Source organism: Lonchura striata, chromosome 3 (genome assembly GCF_046129695.1).
Source record: "Lonchura striata isolate bLonStr1 chromosome 3, bLonStr1.mat, whole genome shotgun sequence".
In the NCBI taxonomy this organism is placed as follows: Eukaryota; Metazoa; Chordata; class Aves; order Passeriformes; family Estrildidae; genus Lonchura; species Lonchura striata.
Window position 1 is genome coordinate 110,400,670 of NC_134605.1, and position 19,319 is coordinate 110,419,988.

Consider the following 19,319-nt stretch of genomic DNA (forward strand, 5'->3'; position numbering starts at 1 on the left):
CAAAACAGGGCAGGCCTCAAGGACTCATATGGAAATGAAGATGCTCTTGCCCCATAACAAAACATTGAGAGCTGCAGAGCCCTGGGCCCAGCTCCTGGGGATAGGAGGTCCAGAACAACCATGGGGCAGTCAAGAGAAATCCAGCTAGGGCAAGCAGAGGCTGGGAGGTGGACCTTCCATATGAAGAGGGAAGTTCTCTCCCTTCTCTGCTGCCCAGCTCCTGAAAATTCTCCAAAACAGGGTTCAGAAGACCTCAGTTAACCAGAGGTCCACCAGGAGACAAGACAGGGTTGAGCTTCCTCCATCAGACCCTGGTCTCTCTTAGCAGCATCAACAACCTCTTGGGTGCTGGCCAGTTGTGTCCCATCTCACCTGAGAGCACCCCTGAGCCTTAGATCTCACAGCCCCAGCACATTCCCCCAGGAATCTGATCCCATAACACACATTTGGTGCCTTCAAGCTGTCGTGACCCTGTCCCAGGGGTTCAGGGAAGCACCATGAAGAGAGGGGGAGGAACATGCTGTAGGAGAAAAAAGGATTGTTTGGAACCATTTATGATACACTTGTAACCATTAACCAAAATAACCAAACACTAAATTAGAAAAGGGAAAAAAAAAAATTGCACGCTGGTTTACGATCAGAGGAAGGCAAAACCAGGAGGGCTGGAGAAGGTTCCTATGAGGGGGATGGGAGAAGGGGAATGAGGCCTTTTTGGTTTTATTGCAAACGGTTCACGAGAGCAAGGAAGGAAGGGAGGAGAGCGAGAGACACCTTGGGAAGATGATTCCGAGCCTTTCAAGATGCCGCTCGTGAGGAGCAGGAGGAGGGGCTGCTCAGTCCTGGTATCTCGCCCTCCTCCCCAGGAGACAACCCTTGGCTTCTATGGAGACTTGAGCTTCTTGGTGCGAGGTGAGGTTCCGTTCTCTGCTTTCACCACTCCGTTTTCATGGTAACCTGGGGATAGCAACAAAGGGACACGGAGCTGGTGAGGGGTCTGGAGCGCAATCTGAGGGAGCTGGGGGTGTTTAACCTGGAGTAAAAGAAGTTTGGGAGGGACCTTCTTGCTTGCCACAACTCCATGACAGGAGGGTGCAGCCAGGTGGGGCTTTGCTCCCAGGGAACAAGGGACAGGAAAAGATGAAATAGCTTCAAGCTGCCACAAGGGAGGTTCAGGTTGGACATTAGAAGGAATTTTCTCACAGAAAGGGTGATTAAACATTGGAATGGGCTGCTCAGAGAGGTTTGGAGTCACCATCCCTGGAGGTGTCCAAGGAATGACTTAACATGGCACTCAGCACTCTAGTCTGGTTGACACTGTGGTGATTGGTCAAAGGTTGGACTCCATAATCTCAGAGGTCTTTTCCAACCTAAACCACTCTGTGATTCTATGGAGGAAGAAACTTTGTCCCTTGCACAAGCCAAACCCTTTATTCTCTCAGGACTGGCCCACAGACACGGGGAAACCCCCATGACATCAGGACACTGGTGGAGACGCCTGCTGGGGGATGCTGAACCCCAGGACTTGCACCTCCACAGTGCCACCCTCCCAGCACTCACCCGAGTCCCTCTTGAGCAGCTTGGTTTGCTGCTTGGTGCTGGCGGCGGCGGCGGCGGCTCGCTTCCGACTGCTCTGCTCGTTCCAGTACTCCCTCCAGCGCCGCAGCTGGAAGTGGATGAAGCGCCACATCACCGAGGCCTGGAAGAGGCACACCAACAGCAGCACACTCATTCTGCCAGGGGCGGAGAAGAGGCAGGCTGAGAACACAGCAGCGAGGCCACCCCCAGCCCGGCCTTCCCCCCACACTGGGGCTGGTGGCCGAGGTCCCCCCACGTGGCAGATGCCGTCCCTCCAGCCACCATCTCTCCTTTCCGCCACCCCTCAGCCCAGAGCAGCCACCTTCCTTTCCCTCCACGTCATAAAGATCTCAGGTTTTGATTCACTGATTCTTTCAACTTTAGGGCAGGAATTGATGAACAGGATCATCTCAACCAGCACTGCCCAAAATACAATGCAGTACAATCAAGATACAATGTCCCCGGATGATCTAAAAGGTGGAAGGGAGGTAAGAAAGACCCTCAAATCCTCAGGTGTGCCAGCAGTCCTTGGCTTCAAAAAGCTTGAGAATGACCATGCCTGGCAAATTCTGAACTGAACCCACAGCTGCTTCAAGGATGAGAAAGGCTCCCAGACTTGACAGACTGCAAGGCGTAAGGAGCCCATTCCACCCCCTACCTCTCACATCAAGGGGCAGCAAAACATGGCCAAGCAGAAGGGAAAATGCCTTTTCCTTGACCACATCCATGTAAATGCACTTACAGGTACAACAGGAAAAGCCTACCAGCATTTCTCCAAGATAAGCTTGCACTTTGTAACTTCACTTCATTAACACTTAATTTCCTGATTTTCCCCTTCATTTTGGCTCTGTGTAGCCTTTAAACCTCTCCTTGCTTCCTTCACACCCCCTTCAGTGCACTAACACCTTCCCTAAATGGAACCAGGATCAGCTTGTCACTGTCTGGATCCCATTTGGATGGAACCTGCAGCAACCTGGTCCAGTGATGGTCTCCATGTCCAAGGCAAGGGTTGGAAAGAGATGATCTTTAAGGTCCCTTCCAATCCAAACCATTCTGGCATTCCATGATTTCCAAACTCAGAAAAACCCATGCTGGAATAACACAGCCAAAGAAGACACAAGAGACATTCCTACCTGAAGAGAATATTGTTGAAGAGAAAGCTGAAGAAGTTCCCTCTCTCGGGGTCCAGGGCCTGGCTCTCCACGCGCGGCAGCCCGAAGCCGATGACCAGGATGTACAAGGTGAGGGTGAAGAGCCTGGTGACCACGAACACCACGGCCCACACGTTAAACCTGCAGGAGGGCAAGCACAGGTGTGGGCAGGAGCAGCCCCAGTGCTGACCCAGGAGGGGAGAGCAAGGTCCAGGCTCTCCTGGGCTCCACAGGAGGATGGGAGCCACAGGCAGCTCCCCTGCTTACAGCTTCTCGTTGTTCTCGTCCGTGAAGTAAACCAGTCGTGCCATGTGGAAGAAGAACTCAGCCAAGTACTGCAACAGCAAGAGGATCAGTCCCAAGCGGGTTAAGCTGGTAAGGAAAAGGAAAAAAAAGCATCACTGGGCTGGTCAACCTTCATCCTTCAAACCCAGCTGCAGCCTCAGCCTGTTCATGAGCTGCAGCGCCAGCCCAAAGCCAGATCTTTGTGCAGTAGAAGGGGTAGGACTGCAATAGGGGAAATCCCTGTCTATAACCCATCAGCACAGTCCAAAACACTACCAGAGCTGGGATATATCCAACACAAAACCCTATGGCTGGCAAGGCTGCTCTGCTTTTTATCAGAGAATGGTTTGGGTGGGAACGGACCTTAAAGATCACTCCAATCCCCTGCCCTGCACATCTTCCACTGTCCTAGGTTGCTCCAATCCAACCTTGCTCCAATCTTCCACTGGTTGCCCATCCAACCTTGACAGTAAAAGGTTTATAAAATCATGGGAATTCAGGGAGTTGAGCTTGGTAGGATCTGGGAAAACGCTACAGGTAGGCCCTGGGAAAATGTTAGACCTTGTTTTTGTTAGATCATGTGAAACTGCGCTGCACCTGTGTAATTATTATATGATAAATGATATGATTGTTAGATGTAATGTTTCCTCAGTAATTAGATATAATTATTGTTTGATTATAACAAGAATCATGAGAACTGTGTTCAGGGGGTTTGGGGGAAATCACAAGAAATCCATGCTTGGATGGGATCAATGTATACAATAGAACAATACAAGTTTAATAATTAATATGTAGTTATATAATGACAGAATATAAAACATGTTCAGCTCGAAATCATGTCGGGGTCAGATTTGGGTCTGAAACTCCTGAATTCCAGAGCTCTTCAACTAAAAGCACCTGCATATAATCACATGCCGTGATTATGTGTTCCTGAATGCTAACAACCTGGCCTTGAACACTTCCAGGGATGGGAAACCCTCTGAACAACCTGTGCCAAATGCCTCACCACCCTCACAGGCAAGAATTTCTTCTCAATATCCAAATCTCTTCTAGTTTAAAACCATCCCTCTTGTCCTATATACCTGCCTATGCAAAAACTCACTCTCCACTGAAACAACCTGATTTATTCCTTCTAAGCCTCTCACCCCACTGAGGATTGCCAGGTGACCCCAGGGCAGAGGCAGCTGCCCAGCCCCGTCCTGGTGTGGAGCTGACTCACTTGAGCAGGTAGGCGCCGGCGATGTGCAGCAGGTAGAGCGCGATGCAGCGCAGCTGCCGGGGGATCTCCTCCTGCCAGGGGCACAAAAGCCAAATCAACCTCTCAGCCCTCTCCACCCGCCCTCTCCCAGAGCTCCCTCTCCCAAAACCTCCCCCTGGCTCTCACCTTGCGGACTTTTTGGAAGTAGAGCTCAGGCAGGGCGTGCAGCCAGTACGCCAGCTGGCACAGGTAGAAAAACTTCACCTGGTACCTGAAATGCAGGGAGGAGCCACGTGAGCCAGCCCAGGCCATGGCAGGACCCCAAGAGCCCGAGTGCCAGGGCAGCATTGGGCAGTCCCTCCACTGTTTTGGAGCCATGGGATTTAGGAGAAATCATTTTGGGGCTGAAATTATTTGTTGAGCCAAGAGAGCCACACATGGAGTTTATTCAGATGCTTGTGCTGTGGTGTCTGTGCTCTCTGCAAACCTCACTTTTGTAAAAAACCAAGAGTGAAGGGTCATCCCCCACTATATTTGCGCCGTGAAAAATGAACAGCAAAGAGACTTTCCCAAGGTGCTGCAGGAAACAGTCAGGATGAGTAACCAAGCCCACAGGGCCTTCCTCATGAAACCCTCTGAACACCCCTCCCCTGGCTCACAAATGAGATATCCCCACTCCCCACGGTCTCACTGCAGCATCCTTGCTGCAGGGTGCATGCAGAGGGTGCTGTGCTGTCAGCACCCCACTCCCAGCAGGCAAAACCATGGAGAGGAAGGAAGTGGCCAGCCCCAGAACAAAATGCCCTCGCAAGTGCTTACGGCAGATAAACATGCGGGTAGTTTTCCCACAGACTCCGGGGGTTTGAAATGTATCCTTCCTGAAAAGGAGAAGAGAGGCAAGGCTTCAGCAAAACAAAACAGGTTATGAGAGGCTGGGCTGATGGTACAGTGAAACAAGGAACTGGGGATGACACCCGAGCCTCGTCACAGCCTGCAGGAGCAAACCATGTTCCATGTGAGGGCCAAGGCTGAGCTCTGCATCTGTGGATCTCTAGCACCCCTCTAAAATTTCACCAGGCCCCTTATTTGGGGGCTGAAGGCTACTAGCTTAGTTGCACAGAGGGTCCCAAATTCAGGAGAGCTTATTTGGGGTTTGGAATGCTCTGGAGGTGAAGCATGGCTCAGTAGCCATGTGCATGGTCCCAGAGGCTTCTTCCCTACTGGCATTTCCAATCCCAGCAGCACTTCAGCAACAAGAAGTGCTTCTGAATAGAAAGAGGAACAGAAAACACCAATAAAAAAAAACTGGATATGAATTGGGATAGTTTCATTTTCCACCTCTTGCCTTATAGGATGGGACTCCCTTCTCACTCCTGCCACATGGATGCTGCTCTAGGCTTTGCAAGGAGATGCTGGCAAGGGAAATTTGTCCTGCCCAGTCACCATCATCTATTCCCTGTCTGTCCCAAGATGTGTTTGTTCAGCTGGGGAAGGCCAGGGAAGCACAAGAGTGACCTGCTTTACACATGTTGGCTGTTTGGGGAGCATATCACAGCAATGTGGGGTGTACAGGAGGCTCCAGCCCCACAGCTGCTGACGGATGTGTCTGGCACTGGGCAAGGGGAGCCCAAAACCAGCAGCATCAACTGTTTTGCCAAAGTTTCCTTCCTCAGAGACCAATGAGGCAGAGGCAGTGCCAGCAGATCTCTAGAAATGCTGGCCTTGAAGGGAAAAGTAGTTCTCTAAAAAGGGTTGGCAGGACCCTCTGAGCAGTGCGGAGGGAATCTGTCCCCAAGGATCCATCCCCAGAGCCACTGCAGACCACAGCTGGACCCAAATGGCTGCAGGTAGCAAAGCATCATCACTTCATCCTGCCAAAACAGTCAGATCTCTCCCACACCACCTGCTCTTCCCTCCCCCTTCCTTCTCAAAATGACAGTTTTCCCTCTGAAATCTTTGGGTTGACACATCCTCAAGAAACAGCAAGGTTTCCCTGTTTTCAAAGATTCCCCCACCATCATCTTGCCAAGGAAGGAAGCACAAAGATGGATTCCAAAATTCTGCCCATTAGCCCCATGACCCCACAAAAGGTACCCAGAAACCTCAAGGCACTGAATGTACATAAGGAGGAAAATAAGCTGAGAAAGGCATCAAGTCCTGGAGCAGAGGATGGAGATGATGGGGCCAGGCAGGATTTCTGGGCCCCAGCTCCAAAAATATTTCACAGCCCATTTACCTGTGCTTTGTACAATACAGGAGAAGGATTTCCCAAAACTGCCCTCAGACAGTGGCTGGAAGGATTCACCACAGCTGAAAACGACACTGACTGAAATGTGCCTGCTTTGGCCCAGAAGCTGGCTGGGGTCTCTGCTGCCAGTGGGATTTTGTGCTCCAGAACCCACAGTTCCCCCTGGAAAGCCAAATGCCAGCCAGCCCCGTGCCTTACCGTCACCACGACGTACAAGCACCAGATGACAGAGGTGAGGTGGAAGGCAACCAGCTGCCCTGACTCATTGAACTTGCTGTGTTTGACCTTGGAGAGATGCAGACGCCTGTTGATTTTCTGGGAAGGAGCAGAGGGAGACACAAACAAGAAAACGTGAGCCACCATCAACTCTCTCTCCTCCTCCTCAATCCCTAGCAGCCTCCAGAGATGAAAGCTCACCCATCATCACCTCAGCCCCCAGACCACCCCCAGAACAGCATTTAACTGCAGAGCCCTCCGTGGAATTTGGTATTTTGAGGACACAAGACAGGGAATGGCGCTTACGTCCAGGGCGTATTCCTGCACCACTGCGTGGAGGATGATGGCGATGAAGATGTAGAAGAGGATGGTGACTAGATCCTTCAGCCCATAGTGATACTGGACCAGCTCCCCATCTGCAAAGACAAAAAAAAAGCATGGGTCAGACTCCCATAGCCCAAAGGATTTCCAGTTGAGGGCTTAGTGGGGAGCAGCTTGGATGGGGACACCAGAGAGGTCATGACTATGCCAGTGGTAGGGAAAAAGGGCTCTCTTCAGGGTTAGCTCATGGCAGACATGGGTGGTTTCCCCTCTTACAGGTACACACCTCAAGGGAGGGGACACTGAGGACACTAAAAGCTTCCCCTTGCCACTGGGGACAGCCTGGCTGTGGAGATGGGAATTTATCACCTGCAGGGATAAAAACACGGGAAGTTGAAGCAAGTGACAGGATCAGGGATTCCCCACTAGAAACATCAGCGCTTGGGATAGGATTTCAACTCCCTCAGTTATGATTTAACACTTCCTTAGGATCTCCCACTCCTCCCTGAAAACTGCTGGAGCAGGATTCAGCTGCCTAAATGCAGGTGCCTTCTGCTAGTCAGAGATCTGAGGCAGCAGCACAGGGCTGGTGGATGACAAATAGGACCCACAAATAGGGAGGCTGTGCTCTTCTGGAGCAACAGGAGACCCAGCAGCACTCAAAATACCCCAGACATCTGCATTTAGGTGACTATTTTCAGCCCTGAAGCTTATGGGAAGAAGTAGAGTTGGGAAGGCTGCAGGAAGTATCATCACACGAAGCTCAGCCCACTCCTGGCTGCTGCTCTCCTTCGCCCTGACCCAGTCTGTCCTCTCCTGACAGGAAGAAACTGCTCTGTCACCAGCCCTGCCTACCCTAAACAAAGCTTCATTCCAGATTTCTAAGATTTGAAGGGGATTTATGAACAAAACTGGCACGAGGATATGAAAACACCCTATCCTTAGGAGCTCCTGGTGCTGTGCAGACCCAGAGGTAAAAATGGTGCCTGTATCCCAGAGCAAGGTAAAAGACAGAATTGCATGGCCAAAGAAAATAACATCATGTACCTGTGCTCTGCCTTCTCTCTCCAGGGCACCTCAGAAGTTCTAGCAGAAGCTGTGGGGGATGTGGGAAAGCCTTGGAAAAATTTAGATTTCTCCCAAGAAGCTGCTGCACTAAGATCTTTCTCCCCACTAGCTTATGCCCTATATTGATATCCCAATACTTGGTCCTGGGGAGGTGTTTCTGTGCCCCCTGGGACATCTCATGTCAGGAAAGAATAAATCCCTTAAAAACCCAGCAGCAGAAGTTGTCTGGACTATGCCACAGGGGAGAAGGGACCACAATTGAATCTGGAAACTGGATGACTCCTTCAGCCATAACCAAAGCCTTTAAGGGCAGAGCTTTTATCTTCCGCATGTCTGCCTCACTGCAGCTCCCCTAATCCCAACACCCTGCTCTTTCTTTGCATGATTACTCAAACACTCCCAATTAACTGCAGTTTTCTGCCGCCAGGCCAGGCTTTGTGCCCCGGGCATTTGGCTCATCCCGAGCCCAGGCCTTTACCCAAAGCAGCTCCTGCTGTCTCCAGGCCAGTGCCCAGATCCCTGCCAGAGCCAGAGGGGCTCTGAGCCAGGAAGGCAGCAACCAGCAGCCATAATAGGAAAAACAGGGGCTGAGCCTCCTGGCTGGGAGCTGGGACACCTCCTCTGGTCCCTTTGGTTCCGAGCTGCACCAGCTCAGAGCCTCCTGGAATTTACTCCCTGTGAATCAGAACCTGCCTGGAGCATCTCTTCACCATCTCCACACCCTCTTCTCCAGGTGCCATCCCCAGAAATCAGCAGGACAGGGATGACATGCACAGGTCAAAGAGGTAAATCCCTCCTGCTCCTCAGGGGGACAAGAAGCTGCTCGAGGCAGGCAATCACACAGCTGGATCCTGCCTGACCAGGCTTGGAGCAGCAACCTCATCCTGCAGGGAGCACCGAGTGGTCTGGCCATGGCAGAAAGAAAAGAGGAAGCCCCCAAACTCCCTGGAAAGCACTTCTTCCCAACCTGGCAGCATGAGGGCTGACAGACACAACCAGAGTGCTCTGAGCCACTCAAACTTTGCTTCATATCTTATTTTTAACATCTCTGCCAGACTACATTTGCTGCCAGACAAGACCCTGAGCAGCTGATCAGTAGAGGGTGAGCCCAAGGTAGCTGGAATTGAGGATTTGGGGCAAACCAGACTCAACATTCCCTTGGGATTTGTGGAGCAGAGGCATCTCTCACCTGCTGTAGGCACACTAACATTATACTGAGGTAAGATGAACAGGAAGGCAGTCTTGGCTGTGACCTGTCAAAGACACAGAGGGAAGAAGAAGCAAATCAGTTGTTAAATCCATTCTTCTGGACCAGTTTTTTTTTCCTATCACAATGGGAAAGGCAAATCACCCAGGGAGATGTGCCAGCACCAGCTTCACTTGCAGAAACACAGAACCTCACACTGGTCACCCACAAGATCCCAGATGCATGGCTAAAAAGGGAAAAAAAAAGCCTGGGATGAGACATCAGGACATCCAAAACCCAGGGCTGTGTTGCTCACTTTTCATTTATTGAATCACAGAATCAGATCATGGAATATCCTAATTTGGAAGGGACTAAAAGGATCACTGAAATCCCACTCCTGTCCCTGCACAGGACACCCCAAGAATCCCATCCTGTGCCTAGAATGTTGTCAAAGCCCTTCTTGAACTCCGTCATGCTTGCGGCTGAGAGCATTCGCTGTGGAACCTGGTCAGCACAAAGCCACCCTCTGGGGAAAGAACTTTTTCCTAATGTTCAACCTAAATCTCTCCTGATGCAGCTCCAGCCATTCCCTCTGATCCTGTCATTGATCACCAGAGAGGTGGACATTGACTAAATTTTTATTTAAAGGAATGGTCCTCCACAGCAGCAAAGCAGGAGACTTTGTGGGGATGGGGCAGAGCATCCACCCCACAAGACACCCCAAAACTGCACCTCTGAGACCAAAGCACCCTCAAGCTGGGGCCACAGCAAAATCCAGTGCACAGACATCCAACACCAAACATGCCTTCATGACATCCAACACCACACTGCCAGTAGGTCACCAGAATTTCCCCTTCCAGTGGCATCCAACCAACCCTCCAACGCTTCAGAAGCATCCACCCTCAAATACAACCATTCCCAAAAAATCCTGTGCCCGTCAAACACCAACGGAGATCAGCTGCATTTCACACAGACATGGCTGCCACTGCTTCAGTGTGGCAGGATATTAAAATCCCTGCTGGAAATTGCTCCACAGCTTGTGGGGGAGAGCAGGGGACTTTGCTAAGAGTTCCCATCCTGCCACCACCAGCATTGAGCAACCGGTGCAGGCAGCCCCGGCTCAGGGACAGCAAACTCCATGGTGATGTTTGGGGATTTTATTGTTTTTTCCACTGAAAAAAAAAGAAAAAAAAAGGAAATCCCACATGTTCTGCTCTGTTTGTAGAGGAGTAGATGCAGAAGATGGAGACCATGGGCAGAGTTTGGGGTGGGAATGGAAAAAGTGCATCGCTTGGCCTCAAGCTGGCTGAGGGAGACACTTCTGGCTCCTACAGACCTTGCTGGCTGGGAAAACCAAGTTGCTTCATCCCAGAACTGTACAGCACATCCAGGACCTGGAGTTTACACCCAAGTCTTGCCACAGGCTGGCACAGGGCATGAAACAGAGGCACGGAGCCAGTGGTGGCTGTGGTGTGGCAGGGTGGCTGTGTCATGGATGTGCTAAAGGCAGCAGGCACTGATGGATTTAGAGCTCCCCGAGTACTTGGCTGACATCCATTGCTGTAAACAGCTGGGAACAAGACATCATCTCCAGGTGATGCCTCCTAACCTGCTGGAGAGGACACAGGCCAGAGCTGTGAGTCCAGGAAAATGGCCCCAGAGTATCTCCAAGGTGGGAAGCAATGCCTGGACAGAGCTCAGCCCCAGCACAGTTTCCCCAGATTCTCCTTATCTTCTGTCCCAGAGTGCCCGGTAGGAAGGTTTCTCCATCAAGCAATGCTTTGTCCCATCTCCCCATCTGTCTTTGCTTCCTCTGGGCTGGAGAGCCACCAGCAGCTTTGGAGCCACCCCAGCACCTCCCACCATTCCTTACAGAGGGGTAGCAGGTTGCTTCCTAAAGCCTCAGTGAAATATTTTAACAACCAAAGACAAATGTAAACTCCTAGATGCAGGTATCTGCACAGCAAAAAACAGGTTTCCTTGGCTTGGGAAACAGGGATGAGCACCAGGGATGGCAAAGCTCTTCAGAGCCTGCCTTGAGCATTTCACAGGCAGACAGGGAAAGCAGAAGTTTGGAGTGGGAAGAGCAATGTGAGGATTATTCAGAGGCACAAGACTTGCTGTCTGTTTGCTCTGAAACAAAATGCTGGTACAGGAAAGAAAAGTGCTGGGAATGGTTCTGCCCCGCAGGGCAGAGAGTAGAGGGACAGCTGCCACTAAACTGCTACTGGAAGGGGCGCAATTAATGGAATCACAGAATAATTTAGGCTAGAAAATTCCTCTAAGATCATGGAATCCAACTGTTCCCCCAGCACTGCCAAGCCCACCACAAAACCATGGCCACAGGTGCCACATCTGCACTATTTTTGAACAATTCTAGGGATGGTGATTCCATGACTTCCAGCCTGTTCCAATCCTTGACTGTCTTTTCAGCAAAGAAATTTTTCCTTGTATCCAACTTAATCCTTCCTGGCACAACTTTTTAGAGGGTGGGAGAGGGATTTGTCTCCAGGGGACACACAGAGCAGGGACCATGTAGCAAATGCTGTACATTTATTTCTCATCCACTCCCTGACCAGCATTAAGGGCACCTCTATGCAGAGGAGATGTTCCTTGTCCCAGCCTCATCCTGCCTTACATGAGGGATGTGGCACCTGGGGACATGGCTTAGGGATGGCCTTGGCAGTGCTGGGGGAATGGTTGGACTCGATGAGCTTAGAGGCTTTCCCTACATTAATGATTTTATGGTTCTGTATGCCTGAACCAGGTACATTTGGGAAGCAGCTGTCCTGGGAGCTCTACACCCTGAAGGAACCACATCCTCAGCAGTGAGTGGCTTTCTGCTGGTAAAAGCCACTAACTCCAGGACCAAAGTGCAGCTGGATGCTGAAGAGAGAAAACTCTGTGTGCCCACCAAGACCTGAGATGCCTGGATCAGCCAGGACAGGGATGAGGCTGTTTCTCATGGCCAGAAATCAAATCAGCACATCCACCTTGCAGCCCTGGGGGGAGAGCAATAGATAAAGCCAAGCAATCCCAGCACTACAACACATTTACTGTCTCCCACCAGGCATTTACTCCCTGATAATGCAGTGATTGGAAAAATCTACACACCACCTTAGCCTGAAGATTGCTGCCTAATACAGAGCAGCAAAGCTCTCCCCATCCTTTTTTGGATCCCAGAATTATTTGGGTTGATATGGACCCTAGAGATCATGTTCCAGCCCCCTGCAAAGGGAAGGAACCTTTCATAGACCAGGGTTCTCAGAGCCCCACCCAGCAATTTAGAAGATGCTGTTTTTACCCCTGCCATGAAATGCTGCATATCAAAATCCCAACTCCATTTGTTCAGATGTGCAAGTGGCTTTTACAAAGGTGCCTAAGCACACACATCCAGGCAATTTAGCATCTCTCCCAGAAATTACCCACTGTAACCTTCAAGTATTATTTTCAGGAATGAAGAATAATTTTTGAGCATTCTTCCCCAGCACACTATAAACTCCTGGAACAGCTTGCCCAGATTGGTTGTGGACTCCCCATACCTGGAAGTGTTCAAGACCAGGTTGGACAGGGCTCTGAGCAATCTGGTCTAGTGAAAGTTGTCCTGCCCAAGGCAGAGGGATGGGAAGAGATGAGTTTTAAGGTCCCTTCCAACTCAAACAATTCCAGGATTCTCTGAAACACGTTTCCCTTCTCCAAAGCCTCATCTCAGTGGGATTTGTCTTCACCACAGCCAGGAACCCCCACGCATGCCACCATCCCCATGGTCCTGCTTGAGTTAAAGCCACTCTGGAGGAAAGAAGCAGCTCCAAACCTCTGGCGGGGGAGGCTTGGGGAGTTTTCTGCAGTCTGAGCCGCGAAAATATTTCCAGGGCTTGAAAAACAACTCAAACTAATTACAGACAAAATGCTGTCCAAAGGCTTTTCTCACAACTTTGGGTTTCTTTTTTCCCCTGCTAGCCAGAGTTTATTGAAAGACAAATTTGCTGATCCACAGTATGGATTGACACAGGCCCTATATGTAAACTAAAGCCCAAACTTTGGACCAAAGCCTTTCAAAGTAAACATCAGGCTTTGACAAAAAGCCCTTCCCGAGGGCGGTGCAGCCCCTCTGCCCCCACAAACTCATCCTCCAGCATGACACTATTTCCACTGCCTCACCCTCACTCCTGTTTATTCCCTTTTTAAAAGTAAACCTAAATACTGCACTTTTTTACCTTTTTTCTGCTCTTCCCCAGCACGCAACCCTTACACCCCCCGCATGCCTCGGTTCCCACATCTGGCAAAGACCAGGGGAGGCAGGAATGTATTTTGTTTTCCTCATTAACAACAGAAAGGCCTTAATTTTTAGAGTACTACGGAGGGGACCGGGAAGGGGAAAGTATATTTAGCAGGAAGCCTGGAAATAGCAGCTCATTCGTCAGCCGCCTTCTCCTGACAGTGTCACAATTCTGAGTTTGGGAGCCCGTGACTCACATCCCACGATCTGCACAGGGGGAAAGCCCAGCAAGGACATGGAACCACTTCTAAAATAATGGTTTATAGCTTTATTTCATTGCCCCAGGCATAAGACTGAGCCTCAGTTTCCCCACATTAGAGATTACAATAGCAGCCCCCATCTAATACAGAAACTTCTCCAAAATCAGCAAAGTCTTCCCCAGACCTGACCAGACACCAGTCACAGAAGCCACCCTTGATGGGACACAGGTTAAACCCAGACTGGCCTTTGCTTCATTTTTCTGCAAAGCAGGGTGGAAAAAGATATGCAAAGTAATTTCTGCATGAGGATGGGAAGCACCTGTTTCACACTTCTATAAAGACTCACTAAAAATAGTTTTTTAAAAATAAAAAAGGGGAGGTTTTACTTTCTGGGCTCCAAAAGCCACATACAAGTGGCAAAATCCCTCTCTGGCACCAGGCAGCTGCACAACCAAGTGTGTTTTCACAGCCTGAAGGCTTAGGGCTAGCTGGGAAATAAAAACCCTTTGTAGTGCCCAGCTCTTTTTGGGGAAACTCCCTCCAAACCTGGGGCTTCCCTCCCTGAGCAATACCATGATCCCCAAAAATGCACACAACACTGGAATAATCAAATCACCTGGAACACCAGTGAGCAGCCTCATGCCACCAAATCCCATCATGACCACTACCTGCACCCTGCCACAGAGGAATTACCAGCTTGGTGAATCCATGTGGATGGGAAAGGTTGTGCACCCAAAAAGATGCTCAAGGTGTAGTTTGTGCTGTGCTTGAGCAGTAGGAGATGTGTGGCAGCCCCCCAGCATCATCCCGAGCAGGGTGCTGGAGCAAGGAAGCAGTCAGCTCCTGAGGGATGCCTGGGAAAAGGTTAAAAATCTTATTTGTGTCTTCCCAAAAAAACCTTCCCTGCAGGAAACAGCCTATTGTGAGCAGGATTCGGCCTTTTCCGCTGGGCCTGCACTTGGCTGTGGCCACTGGCACTGGGGAAGGTGGAAGCCTGGCTGCAGGGTGGGAAGCAGGGATGAGAGAAGGAGGGGAAGAGACAATGACAAGTCCTCCTCACCATGGCAAGGGATCAGAGCTGCCACCAAAACTCACCACGGAGGTGGCACAAACCGGCACAGAAGGTTTGGAGGGCTGGGCAAGAGCAGAGGCTGATTTCCCCTCCAGGGGAAAAGAAAGCAGAAGGAATACATGTAATAATAAAATAAAAGTAAACTGAAATACCCACAAGGACCAAGAGCTGTCCCAAACCCCTTACCAAGGGATGATGCTGCCAGCCACAGGGAGCACTGGCATGGCAAGCACTGTCTCCCTCAGGTCTGCTGGGAGAGTAGCAAACTGCTGCCTTCAGCATCCAAGGGAGATTTAATTAAAATACATTAAAAACCCCACAAACACCACAAACCCCTCCCTGCTGCCACTTCCATAGGGAGAGGTTAATCAATTTTCAGAACTGCCCTCACAGCACCATATCAACCAAAAGCACCACAGCAGCAAGCCCAGGTACCACCTCTCCAGGACAGGGCTCCCAGTATGCAACAAACCCATCTGCAGGGAGAAACCCTGAGACAGAGATGCAACTTCAGCGGCATTCTCTTTTCAAAGTACAAGTACGAAACTTGCAGCCCAACTTTGCAGCATTTGCATGTGGCTTTGGAATACAGCTGGCCCTCCTGGGTCGGTTTTGAAACTCCTAAATAAATATACATACATGCCACAAGGACGTTGAAAAGGGTTCGGGTGCTGTAAGAGACTCGTTCATTCAGCGAGTTCGCAGTAAAAAAAGAGGGGGATATTAAAGCCAGGGGGTGCCAGCGGGGAGGAATTGAGGAAATGGATTTCCTCCTCCTGCGATTTGCTACCGAAGGAGCCTTTCCTCCCTCGCCAGGCCCCCCGGCCACCCCTTTCCCATCCGGATTTGCTTTGAAACGTGGCACTGCCGAAGGGGAGGGTTCAGCGGGGGAGGCGGGGGGGTCCCGGCCGGCGGTGCCGCTGAGCAGGGCCCGGTGCTCGGCGCGGGATGCCCGGAGCCGAGCGGAGCCGCACGGCGAGCGGAGAGCCGGCGGAGAGGGACGGGGCCGGAGCAGCCGGAGAGACAGAGCGGCGATCCCGGCATGGCGGGGGTGGGACAGCGGCCCTGCGGGGGTCTGCGGCCACCCCGGCACGGGGAAGGAATCCCGTGGATGCCTTCCCACGGCCCGCAGCACAGCGGGATGGCCGGGAGAGGCCGGGCAGCCGCCGGTGCTCGTCCCACGGCGCGGGGTCAGCGGGCTGCGGAGAAAACACCTGGAAAAGGGCTGCTGTTGAAGAAAAAAAAAAAAAAAAAAGCGGAAAAAAAAAAAAACTTCCCATTTCCAAGAGCTGGGAATATCAGACAAGGCTCGGCTTCTCGCTTGATGCGCCCCGCAGTGCTCGGGACATCCCGGCAGCTGCGGTGGGTTTGGGGCAGGGGTTTTGACACCCCCTGTGCTCCCCCTGCCCAGCCAGGGACCCCCGCGGAGCTGGAGCGGAGCAGAAGGATGTGCCACCCCTAAAGGCAGCAGCAGGCTGGGTCCCCGTGGGAATGTGGGGAACCGCTCCGGTGGTGGGTGAGCGATGGGGAATAAATGGGGCGGCACTCCGACCCCCGGACCGAGGGGCCCGCACCCCACAGCCCCCTCCCCGTACGGGATGGGGGCACCTGGCCCGGCTGGGGACCCTCCCGAGCTGGGACAGCCCCAGGGGGGGCACCCCATGCAGACCAAGGGGGGACACCTCTTCCACGGGGTGGGGACGCACGGACAGCCGGTCCCGGCGGGGGGCGATGGCGGGGGCGTCTCACCTCGAACATGAGGGCGATGAGGACGCTGAGCACCAGGCAGAAGCCGATGTCGGCGTGGTTGTGGATGAGGAACTCCTGGCTGAAGAGCGGGTGGCTCTTGGCCCGCCGGCGGAAGGCCATGGCCGGGCCGAGCCGAGCCCAAACTTCCCCGGGCCCGCGGAACTTCGCGGAGCGCCGCGATGGCCCCGCGCAGGCGCCGCCGCCTGAGCCCTCCCCGCGCCCGCCCGGCTCCGCTCGGCCCCGGCAGGACCCCGCCCCGGCCCGCGCCGGGACCGGCACCGGCACCGCCCCGGCCCGCGCCGGGAACGGGACTGGGACCGGCACCGCCCCGGCCCGCTCGGGGAACGGGACCGGCACCGCCCCGGCCCGCGCCGGGAACGGGACTGGCACCGGCACCGGCACCGCCCCGGCCCGCGCCGGGAACGGGACCGGCACCGCCCCGGCCCACGCCGGGACCGGCACCGGCACCGCCCCGGCCCGCTCGGGGAACGGGACCGGGACCGGCACCGCCCCGGCCCGCGCCGGGACCGGGACCGGCACCGGCACCGCCCCGGCCCGCGCCGGGAACGGGACTGGGACCGGCACCGCCCCGGCCCGCTCGGGGAACGGGACCGGCACTGCCCCGGCCCGCTCGGGGAACGGGACCGGACCGGGCACCGCCCCGGCCCGCTCGGGGAACGGGACCGGCACCGGCACCGCCCCGGCCCGCGCCGGGAACGGGACTGGCACCGGCACCGCCCCGGCCCGCTCGGGGAACGGGACCGGCACTGCCCCGGCCCGCTCGGGGAACGGGACTGGGACCGGCACCGCCCCGGCCCGCTCGGGGAACGGGACTGGGACCGGCACCGGCACTGCCCCGGCCCGCGCCGGGAACGGGACTGGCACCGGCACCGCCCCGGCCCGCTCGGGGAACGGGACCGGCACTGCCCCGGCCCGCGCCGGGAACGGGACTGGCACCGGCACCGCCCCGGCCCGCTCGGGGAACGGGACCGGCACCGGCACTGCCCCGGCCCGCTCCGGCAACATGACCAGACCGGGCACCGCTACCGGCCCGGCCTGCACCAGGAACAGGACCAGACCCAGAACCGCTCCGACCCGCACCGGGACCAGGGCCGGCATCGGCACCGACCAGCACCGGGGCCGGCATCAGGAACAGGCACCGCCCTGACCCTCATTGCACCGGGACCTGGCCACAGAACCGGACCCGCACCCAGCCACGGATCTGCACCCAAACTTGAGACCCAGCACCGGGGCCCGACCGGACCTGGGCACGGACACGGGCCTGGACCCAGCCCCAGTGCTGGACATGGCACCGGCACCGGCCCTGCCCAGGACCTAGACCCAGCCCTAGTGCTGGGCACGGCACTGGCACTGGCATCAGCACCGGCCCTGCCCGGGACCTGGACCCAGCACACAATGGAAGGCTCGGATGGGGACCCAGACCGAGAGCTGAGACCTGGCACCGGGTATGGACACGGACCCTTCCCTGGACCAAGCTCCAGCCCTGGACCTGGATCCAGCCCTGCTGCAGCTCAGCACAGCCCTGGACCTCGCAGGGAACTGGGACCCAGGACCCAGCCCGGCACCAGACACAGAACCCAACCCTGGTCACTGCTCCTGATTGCTGCAAGTACACCCGAGCACTCCACAGTGGGTGGAGGCACACGCTGGTTTTGGCACCCACCACACATCTGCGCCCTGGTACTGTGCACATCTGGACAGCCACCCACGCTTGACACCAACTTGTTGTGTATGTGGGGATGCCCACCTGCATCTGCACCCACCGACTGTTTCTGTGCAGACAGCCTCCCACCTCTGCACCTACATCTGCACCCACCTACCCTGCACATCTGGGCTCCCATGCAGCCAGCACCCACCTGTGTCCCAGCACCCATCCCCCTGTGCACACCCTGCAACCCTGACACCTCGCTCTGCATCCCAACGTGCTGAACCCCAAATCTCCCTCATTAACCAGGAAAGGCTGAGGCATAGGGTACCTTCCCTATCCCACCCCCTTCCCAAAACAACACCCCAGCTCAGTCTGGGGGTGTAGCAGTGGGGGCAGAGACAATCTGAACAAGTCTCCAGGGCAAAACAGTGGAACATTTGCTGTTATTTATTGAAGTCAATCCCTAAAATCCTCCTAAAGCTCCTCGGGAGCTCCAAGGACATGAGGGGAGTGGGCAGGGCCCTTTGGTGGCTTTGCTTAGGAAAATCAAGGTATAAACAGTGTTTTGGTTTGAAAGATCTCCCTTCAAGTAAAACATGGATCCTTTTGCTTCCAGGGTCCTGTTCAGCTCCTCCAGCATCTCTGGATCCCCATGGATCCCTCAGAAATCTGTCTTGTGTCCAGTGAGGATGGATTCACAGGAGGGAGAAAACACTGCTCCAGCATATTTGAGAGAACTGAGGTATCTCAGACCTGGTGTTGAGAGCACAAAGCATTTTCTTCCAGCCAAATCCAGCTAGGGAAACAGTCCCTGGGTTCTCATTAAGCACTCAGTCCTATTAGGCAAGTCCCGATTAGCTGGGCTTACCCTCTGCTCCCCCCCTCCGTGGTATTGTTTAGCCTTGGAGCCACGGGCACAGAGCTGCAGCCTGGGCCCTGCCTTTTACAGGAACACTGAAGGCACCAGAAAGGGATTTGCAGCAAACCAAATTTAATTAAAGGGGGAAAAAATATCCTAAGTTTCGGCTTGGAAAAAAACCCAGACAAATAACAACAGCCCCAGGGCAAATAAGTCTTTTTCTGCAAGGTCCAAGTGTTGTGT

The 19,319-nt window shown here is 53.8% G+C and overlaps 1 protein-coding gene across 2 annotated transcripts; it reads right to left on the minus strand.

The window, feature by feature from the left end:
- Positions 1-630: 630 nt before the first annotated feature.
- On the minus strand, positions 631-16,771 carry TRAM2 (translocation associated membrane protein 2). Of its 2 annotated transcripts, XM_021549742.2 has the most exons (11): positions 16,549-16,771; positions 9,252-9,315; positions 6,980-7,089; positions 6,656-6,772; positions 5,029-5,087; positions 4,396-4,480; positions 4,231-4,301; positions 2,994-3,098; positions 2,709-2,867; positions 1,558-1,730; positions 631-954 (listed from the first exon to the last, which is right to left on the minus strand). In XM_021549742.2, the coding sequence occupies exons 1-11, from the start codon at positions 16,666-16,668 to the stop codon at positions 881-883; spliced, it is 1,137 nt and encodes a 378-aa protein (XP_021405417.2). In that variant the 5' UTR covers positions 16,669-16,771; the 3' UTR covers positions 631-880. The 2 variants fall into 2 exon arrangements, with proteins under 2 accessions (XP_021405417.2, XP_077638600.1); XM_077782474.1 differs by lacking the exon at positions 631-954 and having other exon boundaries at positions 1,254-1,730.
- Between the last annotated feature and the right edge of the window lie 2,548 nt (positions 16,772-19,319).

Excerpts from the sequence above, each read along its gene's own strand:
- TRAM2 (XM_077782474.1), bottom strand. The coding sequence starts at position 16,668 with ATGGCCTTCCGCCGGCGGGCCAAGAGCCACCCGCTCTTCAGCCAGGAG. Across the intron at positions 9,316-16,548 it reads TCATCGCCCTCATGTTCGAG|GTCACAGCCAAGACTGCCTT; the intron begins GTGAGACGCCCC and ends TGTCTTTGACAG. Across the intron at positions 4,302-4,395 it reads ACTTCCAAAAAGTCCGCAAG|GAGGAGATCCCCCGGCAGCT; the intron begins GTGAGAGCCAGG and ends TGCCCCTGGCAG.